We start from the raw sequence: 14,241 nt of genomic DNA on the forward strand, positions 1-14,241 counted from the left end.
ACCGAGAATTATCGCTGAGGTCAGGGCTCTCCCACACTGGACGCGACGAGAGACGATGACGAACGGCATCCAATGGGAGCTCTGCTTTTGCATTGCGACGACGTAAAATTTAGAAAATCAGCGCGATTATTGGGTGTTCGTCGCGAGCGATGTGAGAAAGCCTTAAACTTCGGCCTTTAAACGCCATTTTTTTTTTGTTAATTTATGCCGCGGAACTTGACTTTCGAAGCGTTATGCGTTTTAACTAAAAAAATTAATAAGACGGTGCGCAATATCTTAATTGTTACACATAAAATTTTCTTTTTTAATGTAGAACATATTTAAGAAATTAAAATAAGATTGAAGTTAATATTAACACAAATAAATATGAAACAATTAATTATATTGATTTGCATACTTGGAATGACTTTTCAAACTAATTTATATAATCCTAAGACAACATAATTAAAGATATTGCAGCATCAACATCCGTTATAGTAAAATATAAAACATGCAAAGTACAATTTGATTACGTTTCATTGAATACGAAAAACGTGATTTAAATTACGTCACGCACACAGCCTTCCTTTGTACTTAGTACTTTTTATTTTCGTAGAAAATAAAACAGGTTCATAAATATTGTGCATGCGTGCGTGTGTTTGCGCGCGGTGCACGCACGCGAGCCGCAGCATCTACACCGGATCTCGGATCTCCCATGTCTTTCTCTCTGTGCCTTCTTCTCTCCCTTTCTCTCTCACCGCGTCTCTGGCCATCTCTTCTTTTCCCTATACGATTTTCTATTAAAAAAATAGATTTACAATAGATTTACAACGATTCAACACACGTCACTACTCTGTCAAAGCTTTGTATAAGTTTCCATACTTCTCATTTGCCGCGCGATATTTTCGTTCTTTCAACAGGTACGTTTAGAGTACTTTTTATAAATGTAAATTTTTTTTTTAAAGTGCATTTTTCACCGATTCTTAAAACTCTACTATTCTAATACCGTTAATTGTATTGTTGAATCTTTTGACGGCTACATGCGAATACTCTTGCTGCCACTGCTGAATCGAGCAATCGCTTATGTTGTCGCAGAAGTTCAGATCGATCATCTCCAGTTTCGGACAATTCATAAAATACAGGTAACATATCTCGGTCGTTAAAGACAACGTGCCCAGCAAGTCTAGCTGTTTCAAATTTTTGCACAACGTCAGCGCTCTCAAATCACGTTCAGTAAGCTCTCTAAAAGAAACCAAGACAACCTTTTCCAGGTGTTCGCAGGAAGAAAGTAATCTGCGGAAGCTATCACCGTGACCGGTTGTACTGCCACTGTAAAAAAAAAAAATTATATTATTACAACTTGTCGATTAAAAAAAAAAAAAATTAATTGTTTCAAAATATGCAGAGACAAATAAAAAATATAATTGTATAATATATAAATGTATATTTATAAAATTAATAAATGCATAATTTTAATAAAAGCAGCAGCTGGAATGTTTTAGTTTCAATTTTTTATCCTACCATATTTTAAACTCGTAATTTATATAAAATGCAATAAAATGTGCATTTAAATAAAACAATAGGATACGTACCACCAACCAAAATCTATTTCTCGCAAATTCTTGCAATCAGCGAGAGCATCGATACCTTGCGACGTAAGAGTATGTGCCTTCCATAAATCTATACTTTCCAAATCTGGACACGAATTTTTCAATTCCATGGCGACTTCGTCCACGTTTAGGCTCTTGTCCGTACCTCCTATGTGCAAATGACGCATCCGTGGATTTTTTCGCAGTATCTTGCAAAGAGTTTGAGTTTTTATATGCGTTCTATAAAGATCTAAATACTCCAAAAATTCAAGACTTTCAAGATACGAAAATCCTTTATCATGTATTAAGTCGCAATTACGTAAACCTAATTCTGAAAAAAAAGAATACACATTAATTATACACACACATACACGCATCAATATATTGATGGTATGCGTACCTTTCAAACTTTTGCATCCCCTTGAAATTTTAAACATGGCATAGTCGTCGATACATGAACAACAGTTTAATCGCAGGTGTGTTAAAAGACTGCCACAAGTATCAAGAAACTTTTCGAGATCCGGAACAGAAAAGTTGCTGCACCACGAGAGATCTAATTGTTGCAAATATTTACATTTAAATGCTAAGTAGTGCAGGGCTTTTGTATCAATGATATACCAATACGGTTTTAGATTCAAACGTGTGTAGAGCAAAGGATCTTGCGCCAAGTTGTTAAAATGCTTATTCACTCTGCTCATACGACACAACGACTTCAAGTCTAAGTTTTTTAATATTTTTATTATTATTTCATCCTGCAAAAAAAAATACAAAATTTTAATAAATTGAAAGAATATAATAAGTATCATTAAAATATATTTTTTATAGTTTACCGAAAGCATAGAAAAACTGCAATGCGACGACTTCTTGGATTCGTCCGAAGGAAGTTTATCTTTCATGAATTCTGTAAGTTCTACTGATAAAAAATGTTGCATGCTGTTAGATCCTTCCTTAAGAGGCGGCACATAATAATAAAGTGGCCCTATTAACTTGCTCTTGTGAAAATTCGCTATTATATCGCTAGAAATAACGTTAATATAAGTTTATTATTAAAAATGTAAAAAGAAAATTATTTAATGACAGTTTTGTAATACCTTTTATACACAGTACAATGTTCATTCAGTGTTTTCTCAAGATAGATTATGTCCGAATGTACATTTTCGTAATCCGGTGTTAAGTTATGGATGTCCTCGTGGCAAGGATACCTGCAGTTGATGCTTTTCAACAAATTTGTTAAACTCTGTTTGTGGAATTGATCTTTAGGAAGGATCAATTCCGACGTTCCGATAAGCTTCACAGCATCGAGATGCGTGTAATACTTCAGTAATTTGTGGTTGAATTCTATCCTGAGTACTTTGGTTTTAAAATCACACGATTGTAAAGGTGGAGAAAAAATCCGTGGCATCAAAGGAACCGTTTGCGGTAATCCGTTCCACAATAAAAACCATCGATTGTCGGAATCTCGGGCCCAAATTCGAATTACACTCCCGGGATTATATACCTCGTATATAGAAACTCTAATTGGATATACGGCTTCTTGATACTCGATAGCTTCAAAATAAAAAATATAATTAATAATCTTTAATTCTATGTAGTGCATCTGTATAAACAGTTTTTTTTTCTCAATTTGTGTGCTACATACTAATATAATCTTGGCTCACAACGTCTGTATTATTCTGTGGCATATAGTCAATTAATCTTGAAGGTGCTTTATCCCACCAAGGTCCATAAGTTCTCTATATTAATAAACAGAATATAAAAATACATATTCCAGAAAAGTTGTGACAATTTTTCATATACAACAAATAATATATGTACCATAGAAAATGTTAGCGCGAAATCTCCATACTTTGGAAACTGATTAGGTGGTCCAATTATATTAGTAGCAGCATAGGATATGCTATTATTGCCACCATACTGAGAGCTAAAGCTAAGAACATTCTTCACAAATTGTTGGACAAAGTCTATGTGACTTTCCTTGTCTACAGGCACTTGCTCGGCATATGCATAATTATCGTTATCATAAAGAATATTGTCGTAACAGATATCGTAGAATAAAGGACAAGAGAGCGACATTGTAAGCCTTTCCTAAAACAAAATAAAATATACAAAAGTAATAAGATATGCATTTATTTTTTATACGCGTATATATCGAAATCCTGCGTATATATCAAAATTTTATTATAATTTAAAACTTATATAATACCTCGTCTTAAATTAAACGATGAAGCGATTTTTTCTCCTTCCCAAGTTTCTCGCTAGCGTAAACATTCTAGTAAGCATCCATCACCTGACAGCTCACTGTAGTAAGAAAGACAAAGACAAGATCATGTGCAAATTGCGAAAAATCAATCTCTTTACGAGAAGACAGTGACGGCCTCTCTTACCTTTTTTCGTATCTTGCGGAAAACGACAATGGGAAGTTTATAAAACGCAACATTTGTCAACGCAATCAGCATAAATTGCACAAAATCTTGATCCGCCACTCTGCTACACCGTGCGTGTCAACAACGCAAGTTCGGCGTCTGCTGGCGTCAACGCGCGAGCGCGCTCATGCAGGCTGCCATCGAACGATTCGCGAGTGTGCGTGCGCGGAAATGTTTCACCCTAAGCCCGAGAGAGATCTATTTTTAAAACAAGGACCCTAGATGTCGCATGAAATATCGTGTACGATAGCAGCTGACGCGCGTCCCCTTCGCCCGCCGTGCCGTCGCCGCCGCAAGTGCCGCGAGCAATCCGGAGCGGACACGAAGGCGCGAGGCTGTCAATTACACGTTTACGTTCAACGCACATGACCGTATGCGCGGCAATCGAAACATGATAGAATAACCGAGGGAAAAATGTGGGGAAACTACTGGGGCGTCTGCAATGCGCTGTGCGCGTTGATCACCCTCGTCCGCGGGCACGATTTTCGGCACTTCGACGACACGGTCTTGTTCAAGATAAACTGGCCCGGCAAGAGCGACGTAGAATTGCTGGTGAGTAATACTGCGACGATTTCGCGTCTCTCCCGGTCTTCTCCCGACCAGGGGCCGTAGTTTGTCTTCTTATCTCCTTCGTGCGTGTGCTCCGTCTGGTTTATCTCTTTCAGGAACCCCATCCCAACGCGGAGCCGTATTTCATTACCACTGCGAACAACGAACGGTACAGATGCGTCATCCCGGACACGACCGAGCAGGAGCACGAGTTCAGCGAGACGTACGACGGCCCGAATCCAATACAGCTTCTGCAACCAATATTTGCTCACAACAGTTGCTCCTATAGGGTATACGCATTCGTTATCGTTGAATTAGATTAATCACTCGTTTCATACGTAACAGATTCGTGAAATTACTTTTTGTATATAATATATTTTTAATAGACGCTGTTCGATTATCTTGATTTTATTCTGCCCCATAGCTAGAGTCATACTGGACTTACGAGTTGTGCCACGGTAGATATGTACGGCAGTATCACGAAGACAGAGAAGGTAAGAAGATCAAGATGCAAGAATATTACCTCGGCACTTTGGACAAGGCGCAAAAGACGAAGCTCTCGGCCTATTACGACGATCAGGCGAAGAATCCGAACAGAAAATTAAATATACCTATTAAGAAAATAGACGGGATTAATATGCCGTACGTCGAAGTCGAAATGACTGACGGCAGTATGTGCGATTTGAATAATAAACCGAGAATTATCAAGGTACTGTATGTCTGTTATAAGCACGGTAAGCACGACGTATATTCGCTGAAGGAAACCATGTCTTGCGAATACGAGGCAATCGTGTTATCGCCGATATTGTGCAATCATCCTGATTACAAGCCGCAAGACACTGGAGAAAATGAAATCACATGCCAGCCTGTGGACAATGCACCAAAAAAACCAAAGTCGTTAATGATGATGGAGCTCGAGAGTCTAAAACTGCAGCATCAACAAGCGAGGGTAAATCGCGAAGTATTTGACATTTGCAGTCTTCTTCTCTTTATTTTCTACCTTGAGATATTATTTAACACATTTATATAATTTTTAAATATTTATTAGTAGTTGTATCTTTTAATTTTCGTCAATTGAACGAGGTATAAAAAATAATGATGTAATAATAACGGTAACTTGCGTTGCGCAGATAATTTTTTATTTGAAAACTTCACGGAGTAATGTAAAGAACACTGCTTTTTCTCTTTAGACGATTACATACATTTAGATGTATTTAAATAAAGCTTTTATACAAGCTTTAATAATTTTTATAAATAATAGCATTCTTTAACTTTTTGATTTTTAACATTAGATTTGATTTCTTCTTTTTTTTTCGTTTTATTTCGTTCACTGTTTATTTACTGTTTTATTTGTTGCACAGGATGACAAGCAGCAGAAAGTGTTTGCAATCCTCCATGTAGATAAGGAGGGCCAGGTCAGAATATTTTGCATATATGGGAACAGGATTAATGCTTGTTGATCATTATGTAGGATTATTAGTTTGCAGATGTTATTTTTACTCTGTCCCTTCTTTATCTACATATTCTATCATGTTCACTGTTATTTACAAATGTTTAAATTATCCTTTTAAAGTTATATGGTTATATAAAATTTAATTTCTTATCCTTATATCTCGTTAGTATTATATACATTGTACAGTTTATGTGTCGTTATTAACGTTTCGTTACATAGAAAGAAAAGCATTGAATGAGAAACGTGATAATAATATGTAATATATACTTTGTATGTAATTGAAATAGTTCTGTTATCATATTGCAGTTCACATATTAATTGTACATATGCACGGTAACGATCCTTTTCATAATGAAGTAAAAGAAATGGGGTGCTTTTTATAAATGTTGAACATATTATTTCGCGGTGTGGAATTTATTTGTAATGAATTGGTTATAGGATGGCGAGCCAAGAGTAAGAGTTGAGATACATCCACTGGATGTTCCGGATAAGCATCCCGGTATCGACGAATCGATTAGTGCAATGCAGACTGATCAGAATATTAGTCCTGCCGAAGTTAGTCCTGTCCAGAATTTCCTTAGTGGAAAAAATTGTTTGCACGGAGTAAGTATCAATTCTAAGTTTTTTCTTTTTCTAATTTTTGTTAAATATATTTTTTTAATGTGTTTTTCAAATTTATTATTAGGGCAACGGTTGGTGGAAGTACGAGTTTTGTTATGGACGATCTGTCGTTCAGTATCACATAGAACGAGATGGGACAAAGACGATTGTCAATCTCGGTAGGTTTGATAAACAGAAGCATTTAGAATGGATTGCCGCGCACCCGCACAAGAAACCCAGACCATTAGAGCTAAGGAAACACCTTTCGCACTTTTACAGCGACGGAAGTAGCTGTGATAAGACTGGAACTCCTAGGCAAACCGAAGTATGTTTTATTAATTTTACTTAAACATAATAATTCGTTCATTTTATGCACGTTTGTCCCTTGTCGTTTTTTTTTAGGTAAAACTGAAGTGCGTGGAAAACCATACTGCAAGTCCATCTAGTGTATCGCTATTTTTATTGGAACCAAAAACGTGTGAATACGTTTTAGGAGTTGAATCACCGTTAATCTGTGATATCTTAGAATACGCCGATGAAAATGGACTTTTGAACGACAAGTTCGAAGCAAATTTCGATAAACTGAAATCTACGGCCTTGCACGCGGAAGAGGATAATTTAGATGAGCGAATAGCTAACGGAGACGATTAGAAAAAAATTATTTGTTTCCACACGTTAGTTAAAAGCCGTCAAAAACATTATTGTTTAAAATGTTTAAATACCGCAGTTATAAAAGTGTTCGTGGTTTATTCAGTATAAAAAAAATATTACTTTCTATAAAACACTGAATAAAATTAAAAATTAGTTCATTAGATTATATAATTGTGTCTAATATAATTGTAAAAAGATTTACATTCCATATTATTTAATAATATATATATTTAGTAATTTCTGCGTGTAGAAAGTTTCTTGTCACGTAAAGTAAAGATATCAAAATTGTGTTCTAGTACACATACTTACGTTTACAAAATAAGTCTCAATATTCAAACAGACTTAAAAAAGAAAAATTGATTTTCTTAAAACTGAGTTAGGGGGGCAAAATATCTTCGGACTTGTAACATTCTGTGAAGCAGGCCACATCTCTGAGAGAATGTCAAAATTTATCGTGTCTTGATCAGAAATCAGAATGTTAACCGACGTTTAAACCAACGCCGACGCGGAATTGCTGCTTCTTGTGATTAAGAAAGCCGCTTATGACCAACGAAGCTCCGGGTATCGGATGAAGCCTTTTCTCAAAAACAGCGCCTAGACTGGTCTCTGAGTTGACGAATCCCCGGCAGACGAAGTCCGCGTACGGGATATCGACGCGATACACGATCGTGCCCACGGACTCGTGTATCCGCGTGTTCGTTTCAATCTCAACTCCGAGCTGCAGCTGCTCGCTCGCCTTCCGATGGTAGCAGACGTGGATGCCGGCTTCGCCCAGCGTGCCAGATAACGTAGTAGGACCTGTGCTGTATCTGAACGCGGCGCACATCACTGTCTGCTGGCCGCCAGGTATCAGGGAGCCCCGAAGACACGCGATCTCCGTACCGAGAGTGATCCTTGATGTAATCGCCTGCAGATAATGTAACACCAGCGTGCCGTGCAGCTTCGGGAAGTCCGGATTCGCTAAAGTGAGTGCTAGGGTGCAGTCGTCCGAGCGGTACTCCAGACCAGAGCTGAATGCTTTGTACTTCTTGTCGACGATCTGCGTTGCGAGCTTGAATCTGTATCGGCAGCCAAGCGTATGTACGAAGTTGCCGGTCATATTACCGCTGGGCGTGATCTCGCCCGAAATCACTGGGTAGTTCTCCGTAAGTCCTACTCGTTTGTTGCCGACGTAATTGACGCCGAACTTGAGGCCGTACGGCGTCACGGAGCTCAGGGTCATCTTGTAAGTCACGTTGAAATGCTTGGTGAGAATTTTTTTCAGCAACAAGTACGCGCCCTCGAAATTCTGCGGATAGAGCTCCTTGGTTTTCGCATGGAGATCCTCGAAGCTGCCGGGATTGCCGGGCTTCCTGTCTATCTTCTCGAGGCAAGGAACACACGACGGTACTTTAGGATCGTCCGATGCCACGAAGAGTTCGTCGCGTTTGTTGATGAGCGCTTGGACGATACCCATCGTAACGGAGATGTCCGGCTTCTCCAGCGAGTAACCAATTTATCTGAAATCAATTGATTTTAACGCGCGGTTTCGATATGCATCCATTTTCATATTGTACTCGGTTTCAATGTGTATGCATATACATATAATACATATATTTTACCGCATTAAAGATAGTTTTGTTATAATCTATATTGTTTTAACGATAACGAAGAAATCTTTTAAACTTATATTAAAATAAATTATGATTTCTCAAATACAAGATTATATATATTATTATATAAAGTTGTTTCAGCATTAGCGTTACATATTCGTTGTGAACTAAAAATGTTTTTTTTTTTTCCTTCAACGTATAATTAATGGGACAAGTGGAAGTAGTAACAGCAACGATAGCAATAGCGGCAGCAATAATAACAATAGTATTATTTATAATTATATTTATCATTAACATACTTCGATAGAATTATACATATCATTAATTATAATCGCCGTGGTCATGATTATCTTCACTTATATACACGTGCATACGTATATATGCGTAGACACCCATGAAAGCACACCTGACAGCGCGAACACTTTACGCTGTCATATATACAGAGCGTCTCAGAAATCGCACACCATTTCTATTAATTCATCGGCAAATTAAAAATCCACCACCATTCTCCGTGAGTGAAAGCTCGATTGGACTTCGCCTTTCGCGTCTACCACGCTCAGCATATCAAATATCTCGACCAGATGCGCCTTTAATTATTCAAAATCTGTTGCACTTTTATCATTCGTGTGCATGCCTCGAGGCCTTGTTCAAAAGTCCCCTTCCCCATTTAAAAGTTAATCATCGGGCAATGAAAGATTATCGGTACAATTGTTATTCTTCGGCAAGTAATGTAGACGTGCGCGATTTTTGGAACACCCCACGTACGCATATATGTATATATATATTTTACAGGCGAAATTTTTTTTTTACTTTATTAGAATGTTGCATGTACACAGGGTGGCCCAGAAACGGCGTTGTATCAGTAATTGAATTTGATTGTTCCTTGACCAAGGAACCTTTCAGTGAATTGGCTAAATCAATCGTCAAAGATTTCATCCATACAGAAAGTAATTAATTCGAACATGCCCGCTGACGACTGTGCGATTTAAGCAAAACGTACGTAAGAAGGAAAAGAGGGATTGTGTATCAGAAGCCTCTGGCGAAGTCGCAGTTTTACAAGGTCTAATTATAATCTGGAGGCTGGCAAACAACCGAGGATTAACAGAAACGAGCGGTTTGCAATTTGTGGATGGTAATTACCGGTACCGCGATGCATAATACTATCGTGCTACATTGCTACTGCGAAAAAGCATGCTTACCTTGCTCTATTCTTTTTTTTTTCTCTTTTCTAGAAAAGATTAAACCTTAAAGTATTCAAACACATCTTAATAAGCGCACAAATCAATTCTTTTCTTTTCCTTTTTTTTTCTTTTTACTACAAAAATCTGAAATACATTAATGTGAATATTCCTCATATCTCGCACCAACTATGTAAAAGCTCACTCCCTCCATCGAAATAAATATCACACGCTGTTAGATTTAATTACTGCTCTAATGAGGACTATAAGTATAATTAAAATATTACAAGCGCATACTTATTGATATGGCTATCAGGATATAAAGATTCATTTTTATAACATTAAATTTTTCTAAGTGGATTATATATGCTGTCTTATTTACAAAATATAGTCTGCGTAGAACTGTTCGATAGACCACACAATTGACGATTAACTCACCGCGCACTTGGAATCCTACTGTTTTTATGTACAGTAAAAAATCTTAAAAATCGATGTGCATCGCGGTACAAGAAGAGGAATCTCGCTTCAGAGGAAGAATTTAGGACTTCGCCAAAACGTCTGGGAACGCGAAAAGTATTCTTTTGCAAAATGTGTTGTAAAACATCTAGCGAAAACAAATTTTTTTTTAATGTCTGCAACGAATTCTCTTCTTCCTAAATCGGGATGGCCACACAAACATCCCTAAGTTTAAAATAATTATTTATACGAACAAAATAACATGTCTCGCATTATAATACGTGCGCAACAAGCCAAAATCTTTATAATATAATTTTATATTTCAATATATATATATGTAACAATTGAGAATCTTTTTTGTTTTTTTTTTCTTTCTTTTTTTTTTTTTTTTTTTGAATAGAAAACAAAGGTTTGAGGAGTTTACACCATGCCATTCACGTGGATCTCAGACTCGTTAAAACATCTTATGAGAAATACTACAAAGTATCTTAGTAACTTTATCTTATTTTTCGTTCTATTTCATACGAACCATTTTTAATGATAGCAATTATTCGGTTCTGTCTAAGTATAATAAGCTATATGCACTAGAGCTCCTCTGTAAATGCAATTGTACTTAACAAATTATGAGCAAATTCTTTTATTATAATTTACTAACAGTGTACCGCTAACTGTGTTCCCGACCCATATATTATCCTCTCTGGTGCAACAACGACTCCTACATATGGTTTAAAAATCTCGAGCTATTATTATTTCGGTGAAAATTAATCGACACCAAACTATTAAGACAGTAGATAAAAAGAAAAAGAAAACTAGTTCATATGTTTTGCCATACCCGATAAGAGAGCATATTACAATACTTAAAAATGAGATGTAAATTCTTTACTTAAAAAATAACATAGAGGACCTATATATGACAAGTCAAGTCCAGCGGGAGTACATAATTCAAAATTGCGACATTATCAGGTCAGGAAGTCGGATAAATATATCTTACTCCCCACGCACGTTTATAAAAACAATTGTATATATTATATGTATGTATATCGAGATAATTTGTACACATTCTTTTACGTATGGATTTAACTTGTTACTATTTTTTTTTTTAACGTGCACTAATGCAACTGTTTCAACAAAATTATTTCGCGAATATTGAAACGTTTCATTTCTGTTTCATGGACACTGAAGAAAACCGTGTAAAACACATTAAGATAAAGAAAAAAAATTTTGTGACTTCCTGCACACATAAAGCTCATCGCAATATATTCTTCGCGTCTTTACGCGCAGGTGACGTGTATGTATCTGACCTGTGCATTCTTTGTTAGTCATTTGAGATATTACCACTGTTCCAAGACCTAGCAAGCACATGAATCACCTCTGCCGTTGCTTCTTTGGTCATTGGTCAATTTGATTTGATCCGGGAATTCATTGTAAAGTTCCACCTATAATTTATATAGACAAAAATATAATTACGTAACGTAAATTAAAAAAAAAGAAAAAAAAATTAATTCAACTCAATAAACTCACTTCACTTTCTTGAGCTAAAGCGTTTTTAGCTATCGTTTGGAAAGCTTGCTCGACATTAATAGCCTCTTTTGCACTAGTTTCGAAATATGGAATATTGTTCTTTGATTGACACCACTGTTGTGCTCTCTTGCTTGAGACCTAAATCATAAAAATTAAGCATATCATAAATTACATAAAAACATCACGCTTTTATATAATATTCAGTACAACATTTAAATTCAGTACTATAAAAACAAATTAAATTATTCGTAAACGTTCGAAATTTATTTTACATACCGCTCTTGATTCAAGATCTACTTTATTCCCGAGCACGACAAACGGAAAGTTGTCCGGATCTCGAGGCGACGCTTGAATTAAAAATTCATCCCTCCATGAATCTAAGGATTTGAAGCTAGTTGGAGCAGACACATCAAATACCAACACGCAACAGTCTGCGCCTCTGTAGAAAGCCACTCCTAATGATTGAAACCTTTCCTGCCCGGCGGTGTCCCAAATCTAGGATAAAAAAAAACGCCGTTAAATGTACATGTAATCGGAAAAAAATTCTTAATAAAACTGAATTAATTGCGAGGATTACCTGCATAGTGACTATTCTATCCTCCACCATCACTTCCTTGGTCAAAAAATCTGCTCCTATTGTCGCTTTGTATTGGTTACTAAACTTCTTATTGACATACTGGTTCATCAAAGAAGTTTTTCCAACTCCCGAATCCCCAAGGATAATCACTTTCAGCAGTACTTTCTTGCGAGACGCCATTCTTTGCTACAAATTAAAAAAAATATATAAAAATAAAAATAAAAAAAAATAAAAACAATTTTAAATTATTCTTAAATGCATAAATGCTTTATTATTAGAGATTATTACGCAATTAAAAAATAAAAACCTTAACAATTAATACAGAACTGTATTAACTATGATGCAGTGTAAGAATCCTCTTTAATCAAGTAAATAATTTATGAACAAAGAGCACACGCGAAATTATTATTTATTACTTCGTAAACAATTTATATCAATATAAATCTTTCATATATATATATTTCTAAATTCTTAAAAACGATTAAAATATTCAACACTCAACAATAATTTGCAATATTCAAAAATTTGAAAATACCACCACTGTTTTAACAATAAAAAAATAACAATTTTTTTAAAAAAAGTTCTATTGTATCAAACAAAAAATCTCCAATGTCAAAGGCATTCAGCATCGCCTCTCGCGCTGTAAATACCAGAGAGATCAGCCTCTGACATTACACTATACCCGTGCCCTTTACCCCGCTATTCACATAATTATCGCGCACCGAACAAAAGTCACCAAATGACGCGACCAGGAAATTGAGCTTCAAGCGTCCGGGAGTAATGATCGATCGTATGAATCATCCAACGGCGTCGAGGAAAAGTTCTCCGTGTGGCAATGACGTGCGACGCACTCGCCGAGGAGAAAAAAAAAGCCACGCTAAAGCGAAAGAGAAAGAGAGAGTAAGAGCAAAAGAGAGAGAGAGAGAAAAAGAGAACGAGCAAACGGGCGACTTTGCTCCGAGACTCCTGGCGGTTGATCCGTCAAGCGAATCGTTCTGAAAATCTGCGAGGATCGGGTTTTAACGAGAGCGATAAGGGAGATGGGCGAGACGCCGCGGCGCGAGAAAAGACGTTTGCTCGGCCGCGCGTCCTGACGCCTTCGACGAAAGCTGTCACACGCAGAGAAAGAACCGTAGCACTCGGTTACACGGGCGCAGGGCCCGACGATAATAATAATACCCGGACGGGCGGGTGCGAGCCACGTCGACCGCGGCACGACGAGCTAATATTATAATTACCGCAGGCGAGAAGAGCCGAGAGGACGTAACGGAGACCGGGACGTCACGGAAGTTTTCGTTTACCTGGGGGCCAACTTGTCAGGGAACACAGCCTGCGAAAACACCTCCGCGCTCCAGCGCTTCACACAAAGAAAATGGCGTGTTATGAAATCACGAGAGTGTGACAACGATGTCGTCACCTGTTCGTGCTTCGCCTTTCCTCCCTTATCGACCGAGGTATGATCGAGTGCACATCTCGCAGCGAGGCCTGGATCGACGATTTGCGACTCTGTTCAAAACATATCGATATAGCTTCTCGCCGAATTTTGTATGCACGAGGTGTCTAAAAATGAAGATCAAGACATTAGACTTTAGGAGGGATACGAGAGAGGTAATTATAAATTGATAAATAACAAGGTTGCATTTAATTTTTAAATATATATCTGAGAAAATATA

General features: G+C 37.1%; 4 protein-coding genes across 7 annotated transcripts; 1 reads left to right on the plus strand and 3 right to left on the minus strand.

Moving 5' to 3' along the window:
* Positions 1–562: 562 nt before the first annotated feature.
* On the minus strand, positions 563–4,155 carry Fbxl4 (F box and leucine-rich-repeat gene 4). Its single transcript, XM_070664106.1, has 10 exons — positions 3,953–4,155; positions 3,772–3,866; positions 3,384–3,653; positions 3,208–3,301; positions 2,660–3,116; positions 2,399–2,585; positions 1,969–2,320; positions 1,572–1,899; positions 986–1,308; positions 563–776 (listed from the first exon to the last, which is right to left on the minus strand). Exons 3-10 carry the CDS (start codon positions 3,639–3,641, stop codon positions 610–612), a joined length of 2,166 nt encoding a protein of 721 aa, XP_070520207.1. The 5' UTR covers positions 3,642–3,653; positions 3,772–3,866; positions 3,953–4,155; the 3' UTR covers positions 563–609.
* A 98-nt stretch (positions 4,156–4,253) lies between these two features.
* On the plus strand, positions 4,254–7,482 carry LOC139106966 (endoplasmic reticulum lectin 1). Of its 2 annotated transcripts, XM_070664112.1 has the most exons (7): positions 4,254–4,543; positions 4,657–4,830; positions 4,965–5,489; positions 5,902–5,955; positions 6,432–6,596; positions 6,679–6,918; positions 6,996–7,482. In XM_070664112.1, exons 1-7 carry the CDS (start codon positions 4,406–4,408, stop codon positions 7,242–7,244), a joined length of 1,545 nt encoding a protein of 514 aa, XP_070520213.1. In that variant the 5' UTR covers positions 4,254–4,405; the 3' UTR covers positions 7,245–7,482. The 2 variants fall into 2 exon arrangements, with proteins under 2 accessions (XP_070520213.1, XP_070520214.1); XM_070664113.1 differs by lacking the exon at positions 5,902–5,955.
* A 16-nt stretch (positions 7,483–7,498) lies between these two features.
* Positions 7,499–8,974, minus strand: LOC139106970 (mitochondrial import receptor subunit TOM40 homolog 2). Its single transcript, XM_070664121.1, has one exon. The coding sequence runs from the start codon at positions 8,698–8,700 to the stop codon at positions 7,723–7,725; it is 978 nt and encodes a 325-aa protein (XP_070520222.1). The 5' UTR covers positions 8,701–8,974; the 3' UTR covers positions 7,499–7,722.
* Positions 8,975–9,102: 128 nt separating this feature from the next.
* Positions 9,103–14,010, minus strand: Rab7 (RAS oncogene family member Rab7). 3 transcript variants are annotated; one of them, XM_070664128.1, is made up of 5 exons: positions 13,870–14,010; positions 12,569–12,754; positions 12,268–12,486; positions 11,992–12,129; positions 9,103–11,906 (listed from the first exon to the last, which is right to left on the minus strand). In XM_070664128.1, exons 2-5 carry the CDS (start codon positions 12,746–12,748, stop codon positions 11,820–11,822), a joined length of 624 nt encoding a protein of 207 aa, XP_070520229.1. In that variant the 5' UTR covers positions 12,749–12,754; positions 13,870–14,010; the 3' UTR covers positions 9,103–11,819. The 3 variants fall into 3 exon arrangements, with proteins under 3 accessions (XP_070520229.1, XP_070520230.1, XP_070520231.1); XM_070664129.1 differs by having other exon boundaries at positions 13,807–13,945; XM_070664130.1 differs by lacking the exon at positions 13,870–14,010 and adding an exon at positions 12,876–12,996.
* Between the last annotated feature and the right edge of the window lie 231 nt (positions 14,011–14,241).

Source organism: Cardiocondyla obscurior, linkage group LG12, assembly GCF_019399895.1.
Source record: "Cardiocondyla obscurior isolate alpha-2009 linkage group LG12, Cobs3.1, whole genome shotgun sequence".
Classification (NCBI taxonomy): domain Eukaryota; kingdom Metazoa; phylum Arthropoda; class Insecta; order Hymenoptera; family Formicidae; genus Cardiocondyla; species Cardiocondyla obscurior.

Coding starts and splice junctions, on each gene's coding strand:
- Fbxl4 (XM_070664106.1), bottom strand. CDS start 3,641: ATGTCGCTCTCTTGTCCTTTATTCTACGATATCTGTTACGACAATATT. Junction 2,586..2,659: donor CATTGTACTGTGTATAAAAG/GTATTACAAAAC, acceptor CGTTATTTCTAG/CGATATAATAGCGAATTTTC. Junction 777..985: donor ATTCAACAATACAATTAACG/GTATTAGAATAG, acceptor TTTTTTTAATAG/AAAATCGTATAGGGAAAAGA.
- LOC139106966 (XM_070664112.1), top strand. CDS start 4,406: ATGTGGGGAAACTACTGGGGCGTCTGCAATGCGCTGTGCGCGTTGATC. Junction 5,956..6,431: donor ATGTAGATAAGGAGGGCCAG/GTCAGAATATTT, acceptor AATTGGTTATAG/GATGGCGAGCCAAGAGTAAG. Junction 6,919..6,995: donor GAACTCCTAGGCAAACCGAA/GTATGTTTTATT, acceptor GTTTTTTTTTAG/GTAAAACTGAAGTGCGTGGA.
- LOC139106970 (XM_070664121.1), bottom strand. CDS start 8,700: ATGGGTATCGTCCAAGCGCTCATCAACAAACGCGACGAACTCTTCGTG.
- Rab7 (XM_070664128.1), bottom strand. CDS start 12,748: ATGGCGTCTCGCAAGAAAGTACTGCTGAAAGTGATTATCCTTGGGGAT. Junction 12,487..12,568: donor ATAGAATAGTCACTATGCAG/GTAATCCTCGCA, acceptor TTTTTATCCTAG/ATTTGGGACACCGCCGGGCA. Junction 12,130..12,267: donor TAGATCTTGAATCAAGAGCG/GTATGTAAAATA, acceptor TTTATGATTTAG/GTCTCAAGCAAGAGAGCACA.